At 42.9% G+C, this 10220-nt stretch overlaps 1 protein-coding gene across 2 annotated transcripts in view; it reads right to left on the reverse strand.

Annotated features, from left to right (window-relative positions):
- Positions 1-1216: 1216 nt before the first annotated feature.
- Positions 1217-10220, reverse strand: part of lin28ab (lin-28 homolog Ab) — an 11891-nt gene continuing 2887 nt past the window's right edge. For both annotated transcript variants that reach the window (XM_062530301.1, XM_062530300.1), the window contains exons 3-4: positions 8300-8478; positions 1217-3903 (exon numbers count right to left, since the gene is read on the reverse strand). In XM_062530301.1, coding sequence (XP_062386285.1) covers positions 3678-3903; positions 8300-8478 — 405 coding nt within the window. In that variant the 3' untranslated portion in view covers positions 1217-3677. The remainder of the gene's footprint in view (positions 3904-8299; positions 8479-10220) is intronic.

Consider the following 10220-nt stretch of genomic DNA (forward strand, 5'->3'; position numbering starts at 1 on the left):
CAGGCGGAAAATCAGACAAGAAGATAAACAGCAATAGTAATCTTGAAAAGTAAACACAGAAATATGCTCTGTGCAAACACATTGTTGTTCATGTTTGTGCTTCTGCTGCAACCCTGAGCTTTATTTGTGACAAACACACTATGACCATAAATGACAAAACTGACCAAATGACAACATAGAGCCTTTTCAACGATGATCAAACTAAAACATGGATTATACTGTGATTGACACGGTTTTATTGATCCTTCAGTTGTAACAGGACCTTTTCTTGAATTTTGCATCAGAATCTGCTGACAATTTTGAGTTTAGGTAAACTGCTCTACAAGGCATATTCTGCTTTGGCAATTGAGGTTAATGACGGTTACTCCTAACTGAGAAAAGGTAGACCTAGGCCCTCCAGCAGAAAGCTTTCTGAAAAGGCTGCCAGAACAACAGAGTAGGACCACAGATAAGAATTGTTTGGGAGTTTCCCCTAGTCTGCTAAATGTAGATAATGATTTTCTTTTTTCTTTTTTTTCTTTTTTTTTGGAACAAGACTGGCAATTACAGGAAACTTAAATGCTCACTGTAACTAAAATCACTGTCACCTTAACTCCAGTCAGGAGAGTCCTAATTCAACAAAGATATCATGAAACATTCTAGTCTTTTAGAACATGAGCCAGCTGTGATCCTGTATCAACAATCCACATAATTGTGTACTTGCTGAAATGTAGAATAGGCCTACCATTACTTCTTTCCAGTACCCAATTTATATCTTCGTGTACTCATAAGTATTCTCCATCAAATAAGACAGTAATCCCCATCTGTTCTCAGGCATACTTTGGATCAGAATTTTGAGGCCTTTGTGCAACATTCCAGACAACTGGAATGTCGCCAGAGTACCCTGATATAATTCTGGTCTTGCAAATTGATAGAGCTTCAAACAGTAATTGCAAGGCAATCTGTGATTGGCTGACTACTACCAATTTGCCTGGAACATCCACCAATGATAGACATTTCTTCAAATTCCTCACAATCCAATTTAAATTATAAGATGTCAAATTTGCTTCCTGCTCAACACCAGTGATGCAATCAGACTCTAAAAACCAAAATCAAATCTCCCATACATGCACACACAGAAACACACACAGAACACACACACACACACACACACACACACACACACACACACACACACACACACACACACACACACACACACACACACACACACACACACACACACACAAAATAAAAACAGCCACAAAAACCAAACCAAAAGAAACACAAACAAACTCAACCAAAAACTCTGGCACTCACTCTTCAAAAAGGCATGACTCAAACTCATTGCCATTTCCACATACATGTACACATCCTGAGGTAGACTTGTATAGATTCATCACAAGGCATTTCTGTCTCATTCTTAAGATTAAAACACAATGAAATAAAATAAAAAATAAAAAACTATTAAAGAAAGCCCACATCCCATAAACTACATAGATAAAGACAATAACATGGGGGAAAAACAGGAGTTGTGATGGTTTCAGGGGCGAACATTACAGCATTGTTGAATATCTCTGCCTTACAAGCAAAGGGCATTTCCATGAAAACCCCCTCACAGCTGCAGGTTATGTTAGTTCAATGATTAGGTCTCTCAAATCTTGAGAGAGAGGTCACAACCCTATATCTCTTTGTCAAGAACATTCTCCTTAACCACTGGGACAAGGTTACTCTACTTCTAAAACATCAACTACCATGCAAAGGAAACATTGTTATATTATCATAAATCAAGGTTGCTTCTGTACGTTAACAATATACAAGACTGAAGCAGGACTGATATCCTATCTATACTACACACCATGATATGTCAAAGAGAGATCCTCAATTTCAATTAGGGAATATTTATGATCTTTCAAAACTAAAACAAAAGACTCAACTTTAATCCGTCACTATGGAATGAACACGGGACCTGTGGGTTGTGATAGTAACAGTAGTGCATTGATCGACAGGCTTGCTTTAGGCATATAACACACAGTTTCCCAGCAAACCAGCGCATTTTTACACTGTGCATGCAGACCTGTATTTCAAAATAAACTAATGTTGAGAACAATAAAATAAAGTGATTAAATAATTCCCTGAGCAAAAACTGAGGATTGTGAGAAAGTAAAAACTCTGGCTGTGACAACAGCCCAGTCTAACAGTTAAAGTACAAAACAAATAATTCAACGACAACATAAATCAATAGAATGTTTAACGCATGATTAGTGCAGTGAATTGCTCCATAAATTTTTTGGCTCAAAACTAAGGATTTAAATTTCCATAGCTAGAAGTGCCAGAAAATAAAGCAAAATCACACTATTAAAATAAGATTATCAAACATCACAGCCAAGGAAGTAAACAAAACCTCCAGGCTTGAAAAAGAAATCAAAATAAAGACAAAATCTTCATGATTTCTAATGAGATAAGCATGTGTGGTTACAAATAAATAAATCATGGTTTTAAATGATAATATTTATATACATTAGTGTGTCTGGTTCGATCTCTACTTCTACAGAAGCTGGGAGACATCCTATCTGAGCTCCCATGATGCACTCTGATTCCCTCACAATTTGTATGTTCCGCCATAAGGGGTGCTGGGGAGTCATAAACCCAACTTGTGGAAGAGAGCCCTAGTGAACGCACTAGCTTTCTGAACAGTTTTCAAGTACAACAAACAAAAGGAACTAAAGGGGTTCCCTTGAGGAGTTTTACAGCACTTCCCAATATGTTTACATAAAAACTACAGGGAACCTTTTTTTTTTTACAATCAAGCCTTTTCCAACACTGACAGACAGCTTATATACAAGCCGTACACTGAGGTATAATATCTGCCATACTTGCGTTTAACAACTGTGCAACCTGAAGAAAGACTTGAATTACATTATGGTGACTTATCAACCATGTAAAAGGCAGGAGGAGGCCACACATTGAGCTCTCACAGCACAGAGGTGCAGCACTCTGAAAGTTACACTACAGTCTTAAACATTCACTTGGCCATAGAAATCAAGGCGATTGATTGCAGGAAAGAGCTGTGTCTCCTAGGATGGAGTACAAACAGCCATCTTTCTTTCAGTCCCCTTAACATTCATAGCAGTCAAGACACACCATGTTCAAAAATAAAGGCTTGTTTCTCTATTCTTTGGCAAATATTGTTCTTAAATAAGGAGGTAAAAGGGTTGAGAAATCAAGGAGTACAAATCATTATCTTCATACATGTCTAACAAGACAAGGCCTAAACGTTACCCACAGAGAAAAAGTAATATGGCGTGGTCGTGATGTACATCCTTGATTATTGCCGTTTGTAAACTCACTGGATTTCTGATTGTTACCGTACAAATCTAAGACACTTAGCTAAGGCAGGAAAACAAAAACCGACTTGGAAAATGTCAAACTGAAAAACGTTCGTCACTGAAAAGCTGTCAAAAAAAAAAATCACTATTCAATATCATTATGATTTTCCGGAGGCCACTGACATATTGATCTCCAGCTTCTAACCAACTCGACATTCTAAACTAACACTGTCATACTGTGAAGAACTCAATTGTTATCTATGCTCAAAAAAACAAAAACACAAAAAAAGTAGAACCTGAGGTAGTTCTCGAAGCAGCATTCCAGTGAAGCGTTTTGATTGGCTCATGTCTCCCTGACGATCCGGCCCCTTAGTCGGAGCTCTCCGGAGGAAGCGGAGCTGGACGCATCAGCTCCTCTTCCTCTCCGCCCGTCGCCGAGGACGACCGTTCCTGAGATCCGGGCGAGGACTGCTGTGCTTTGATGGGACAGCTGGCCACCATATGGGCTATGCTCTGGCAGAAATGGCACTTCTTGGGCTGAGGTGGGAGCTGGCATTCTTTGGCATGGTGGTTAGGGCCTCCACAGTTGTAGCATCTGAAACAGCATAGAATTTACCAAACATATGAGTACTTATGCAAAATTATTAAAGTATATTGTGTACCTTAGCCATTCCCTAAACTTATTTATCCCCATAATATTTAAGTCTATTTCATTTGATGTTGTAAAAGGAGCATAGATTTTGACAGCAGAAGATACCACCTATGCCCACCAGAGGGCAGTATAGTACAAATCTGCACCGGATGAGCATGCGGTTCTCACAGAGGTTTTTGGTTGATGCTTGTGGGCACGGGTTTTGCATAAAGCACAATGAAAGTACAAATGTGCCATTGTGCTGGCTATTACAGCTATGCATGGTTTGGAATAAATACATCCATTTATAGCCATTACGGTCTTTCCATTAAAAGGTATTTCACAGGATGTGCAAGGAGATTAAAAAACATTTCCTCCAGCATCACTTTAATACGCAGTAGCGCATTTTAACACGAGTGAAACCACCACAACACCAAAACAGCAAACAGCTCTTTACAGTGGACACTGAAGCTACAGCAACACCGGCAACTGTACAGAGTTCAGCAGCACTAAACTGCACTGGCTCAGGATACAAAGATCCATCCCTGGACCTGTGCCTGCTCTGATCCCCTGCCCCCATCCTTCTGCACTCAAGAAGGTGGTGTTGGTGGTGGTGGTGGTGGTGGCGGTGGTGGGGTGGTGTGGAGGGGGGGAGGGGGGTTATTGATCAGGTTGTGTGTGGACAGGCCATTTGGGTATGGTTGTGGTGTGTGTGTTGGTAGTGTGTGTGTGTGTGTGTCTTTGGTTCTTTGTTTCAATGCTGCAGCATGACCTATGCCCTTTGACCCAACTCACGCTTCCCCCCCCCCCCCACACACACACACACACCCCTGCTCACTCTCACCACACCCCACTGTTGCCATGGCAGCGGCCACCTTTGACCCCTCTTCGGCACCTACATCTGTTATTAATTAAATGGACACAATTTTTCCCTCCTGCTGTGCCTATTCCTGTGACAATATGTCAGTGATACACCACAGGGGCGGTAAGAATAAAATACTCACCGAAACATAAACAAACACTTTTCATATCATTGGCCTCCCACTGGCTCATCAACCCTTACATGTCTTCCATCACAGCATTCAGTTCACCAACATTCTTCAACCTAATAGATCTTTCCTCAGAAACAAGCTGGTCAATATCCCAGAGGAGACAAACAACTAGCCACCGAGCTGCAGCATCTACCTCACAAGTAAAAGCAGTCAATAGGGGACACACATTTAAAAGAAAAGCCATGATCCGCACTTGCGCACAACATCTGGTGAAGCAGCTCTCAACAGGATGGCTGAAAACAAACCAACAATTTGCCCATGGTCCCTCAGAGCCTTTGGCAGCCCGGCCTGCACCAATGATTAAAAAAAGGGCAAAGGATTGTGGGAAGGCTTTGACCATCAATAACTAGCAACTGGGTTCCGTGTGTCAGGAGAGGGAGAGCAATGGACGGATGGGGGTGGGGTGGTGAGAGAGAGAGAGAGAGAGAGAGAGAGAGAGAGAGAGATGGCTTGGTGCGGTTAAACTCTTGGGCCTTGAGATTTTAAACAACCTATTGATCCAGGTCAAGTCATCGCCAGTGAGCAGCAGCAGTACCAAGCCAGAGGGGAGGGGAGAGAGGAGAGAGGAGAGAGAAAGGGCACCGGCTTTGTTTTGCATCACCTGACTGACATGCATTTCCCCTTTTTGGTGATGCAATGCTCCAACTCATCCACAATAGGGAAAGAGTTGTGTATGGGTCATCATACATACTGCTCTACATGCAAGTTAAGGCTTCTCCTGCCTAGAGGCCAGCTAGATCTCCCTTTATTGGGAGAACCATCTTCAGCATCACTATCGCACTATCTAATGTGGCCGAGAGCACCATGACAACAATGTTCATTACTGCAGCCATCCTGCAGTGGTCCTCATTATGCTAGATTAGCACAGCTAGGACATACGTCCACTCAGAATCCGTGCATGGCCCTACAAACAGTGTAGCACTCCTTACGTCATGTGTGGTGAGAATTCTTCTCCTTGATGTGAATTTCAGCTATATTGCGAAATTGTGAGTTGTCATGTTTTTGCATATGTACAGGCTAAAACAGCCCTGCCACTTACCAACTGGGAGTACAAATCTACATTTAATTAATGAAGTAAATTGAGTCAATAAATTGTCATTGGCAGGTCACTGAAAAATGCTTACATTTGTATTACAATTTAGGCCTTGTTTGTCAAGAAACGTTCTACTATATTAACTATTTTTCCCCTACTAATTTACGACAGAAGAAATGTGTAATGTTATGACGTATTTCTATTGTGATACGAGATGACTTATATTGTTATATGAGATATTGGTTATATCTCAAAGCCCTACTTAAAATTGCATTCTCGGAAATCAAGTTGAATTGACCCCTCCCCAAAAAATTACAAATTTTACCAACTTCAAGCACTGAGAGACAAAATACCCTCTCTCCTCCCCAAACACACACTAGTAAAATTCTCTAGATTCCACAGTGTCCCATGTTTGCCTCAAGGTCTTTGTGAAACACTTTGGGTCAAAACATTGCTGTTTAAAAAAAAAAAAAAAAAGCCAGCAGCACAACAGTACACAGGCCCGAGGGGACATGCTGGGAATTTATTCTTATTGGAGGTGGGAATTCATTTTTTTGAACTTCTACGGTGATCCCTTGCAAAGGTTTCGCATTCTCTCGCAAAAGGTCAAAAGTATTTTGAGGGAATGCAAAACTTTAGCAAGGGAACACACAAATGATTGCGAGGGGATTCACAAAAAGCTGTAAAAACAAATTCCCACCTCTAAAAAAAATTCCCACCTTGTCGCCTCAGGGACTCCGTACACTCATACTGGTCTGTTGCCCTGTTGATTACACTGCAACATGCACATCTGCAGACACCACAATCATGTCGTTGTTCTCATTTTCTACACTTTCTACTCCACTTATAGGTCCATCCTTGCACAGCTGCCATCCTTACAATATAGCCACAGCTTAGATTTGGGCCCCGTTTACATGACAACGCTGGGCGTTTTTGTCTTCACCACTTTCACACCTTTAACGATACCGGTCAAAAAAACATTTGCGTTTACACACAGAGGTGAAAACGGCAAGTTGCCCAGGAGAAGCACGCCAGTGGGTGTTCCCGACAGTATGCAAATGCCTTTCCTCGTCCATGAGCGCGCTCAAAATCTAAATAGCAATGTAAGATATGTCAAGCACACTCTACATCGTGGATGTTTGCACAACCATTGAGAGCTAATGCACAGTATTGCTTTTCAGTTTCTGTCTTGTAATGTTATTGTATATGGCCCCCTAGAATAATATCAAATGTCTATCAGAACTGCCCGCTGCCAAACACCTGAAGTTGGCAACCCTGTATTTCGTATGCACGGTTAATATAGGCAACGGACATTCGCCTACATTATTTACTGAAATGTAAAGGAGGCCAGCGTGCCAGTAGCTATTGTGGTATCAGACACTACAAATGATTTAGGGTAGGCTATTTTATTTATTTGGGCTACGCAAAGCACAGGGCAGTCTGTGGGGCAATGTATTTCGAGGCATTTGAGAGACGTTTCGTTTGGAATGGCCATCAAAACATTTTCGGTATGGTTTGGGATTTAATTTAGCCTACTTTTAGACTGTCTGATTATATCGCTAAATGTTGGGACTGATGAACACTGACATCTGGGGGATATTTGATGGTTTACTATTAAGTTTCATGTGTCAGGATTTCCACCAGCTGTTTGTGAGAGAATTCGTTGAACATGCTCTGTCTGTGCTGAATTAAATTGAGTTATTTGCATCGCGGCCACAAGTAGGCTATGCTATAGTTGCTGTGTGTGTATTAGACTATAAATCCTGCTCAAACAAAATGTGTGCGCGTAGGCTAGTTCTGCATTAAGTTGATTACAGTAGGCTCCGTGTTCATTAACTCTTCTAACAGGGGGAGGTGGTGGATTTAAAAGTAGCCTAGACTATTTTACCGCAGGTTATTGTTAATGCGTTGTTGCCGGTCGTCGAAATCATGCAGAATTGCAACACTTTGTTCCAGCATTGTCAACAAATGCTGCAGCACACACAAACTAAACACAGTTTTAAAGAAAAACGTTGTCGTGTAAACAGGACCTTGGTCACTACGTCACCAACATTGGAAGGAATGTGAGTCAAGACGGTCAGCAAAAAAAAAAAGAGAGAGAATGTCCGCAAAGAGCAAGATGTCCACCCTCTGCAGGCTATATTTATGTAACTCTGCCCTTTACAGACCATCACGGACATGCATAGCATAACCTCACCCCATCACCCATATTTAAGTATAGTATAAACGGCAAACGGCAAATTCTTTTCCACTTGGTCCTTTCCCACAGACTCACTTATCTCCTTTGGACCGGCGCTTCTGGGCCCCCTTGGGTCTCTTCTCGCTGCCCACACAGGGAGCTCCCTCTGGGCCAGTCACCCGCACCGACTCCAGGCCCTTGGATGACTTTTTGAAGGTGAACTCCACGGCCTCTCCCTCTCTCAGACTGCGGAAACCCTCCATGTGCAGTTTGCTCTGTCAAGGCAGAGAGGGGGGAAGGGGAACAGGGGGAGAGGGAGGGGGGAGGGGGGAGGGGAAGGTAGAAGCAGGGAGAATGAGAGACACGTTCAGGATTCAGGAAGCAAGAACCAAAAATGGACTACCAGCATAGGTTTGGACAAAAGTGCAGTTGTTCATTGTTTTGTGTTTCTTGTGATGAAATTGTGATAAAGATATTACAAAGATGTGGATTCCCCAATATGGAATCAATAAGGACACAATAATGTGATAAAACAAAAAAAAAAGTGTCTGTTTGAATTGTTTTTGAAAATATAATTAACCAGTTTCACAAATGAACCAAGAGTGGACCAAGAAAATGGTGTATCAATATCTAGCTTTTGTTTACCACAGAAATGGTGTGCATGCATGCATCAAGCCATTTGAGCATTTCAATATGTCAATGGCAACACCCCGGCTTCCCCACTTCCTTTGTGAGAAACCCCATAGAAAATCGTACTCAATTGACAACCTGGTTAAAACATCAATGCTCAGTTGTACCAGCCCCTTTCTCTCACCCTCTTTCTCCCTCGCTCTCTCTCTCTTTTGTGTGTGTGTGTGTGTGGACCTGGTGTAACTGCATACACCCCTCCCCCAGTGATCAGAACCCCTCCAAATGGAAAGCAAACCTCTGCCTTGCTCACGTCCTCTGGTCAAACCATCACCCCTGGACCCTCTCGCCCAAAAGAGCTCATGTGTGGTCAAACTCCAGCCTGCCTCACACACACACAGAGCACTGGGAGTGCTGGGCCAAGGTGGACGAGGAACACCAGGGCGGGAGGAGGTGCATTCTTGAGATGGTTTCTCAACAGGCACGTGTGGGAAAGGGTCCGGAAAGGGAAAATAAAATAAAGCTTAAAGCCGTAAGATAACGCGTGAGCACCGCCAGCCTTTGAACTGGCCACGCTGATATGATCAGGACCCGGCGAAAACATGCCTCAATTTACTCTGGGCCAATAAATGCTCCAGATAGATAGCCAGGTTATGCTAGCAGTAAGGAGAGAAGGAGAGGGAAGGGGAGAGGGAGAAGGAGGGAGAGAGAGAGAGAGAGAGAGAGAGAGAGAGAGAGAGAGAGAGAGAGAGGAAGAAAAACAAACGAGCATTGGAGCGGTTGGGAAATCTAACTGAAAAAGCAGCACCAACATTCAAGAGCTGTTTAAATGATGTGGTCATAAGGACGAAAGCAGCAAGAAGCAGCACAGAAGAGAATGTATGTGTGTGTGTGAGAGAGAGAGTGTGAGTGAGTGTGTGTATGTGTGTGTGGCTGCTGGAGAGTGGGTTTATGGTTTGGCGCATGCCGTCAGGTTTCTCCCAGACGCTCCCGACGGCACCGGGCCGAGCGGGAGGAGGTTGGGTGGGCCCTTGAAGTGAGTTTGGTGGGAAAGGAATTCAGAGTCCTGATTGCTTGACAACCTCACATTCCTCCTCCCCACCCCCGTCAGGGCTTCCCGGAACTATGCTCTGACCTCTACTACCTCAACAACACCCCCCCACCACCCCACACCACCCTTTTACAACTGGCTCCTCCTGAAGATTTTTATGAATGAGTTTGGCGCTCCCTCTCTTTACTTCTCTTTCTCCCCAATGCTTCCTGGAGATTTGTCTTGGTTCTGTTGTACATTTTCCTCCAAATAGGGCGCTAAAGACACCTTCTCAAAATCCTCAGTACTTCAATTGTTTTAATAAATGTTGATCCTCTGCAACTTATTCACACTATACGC

This window comes from Sardina pilchardus, chromosome 24 (genome assembly GCF_963854185.1).
Source record: "Sardina pilchardus chromosome 24, fSarPil1.1, whole genome shotgun sequence".
Classification (NCBI taxonomy): domain Eukaryota; kingdom Metazoa; phylum Chordata; class Actinopteri; order Clupeiformes; family Clupeidae; genus Sardina; species Sardina pilchardus.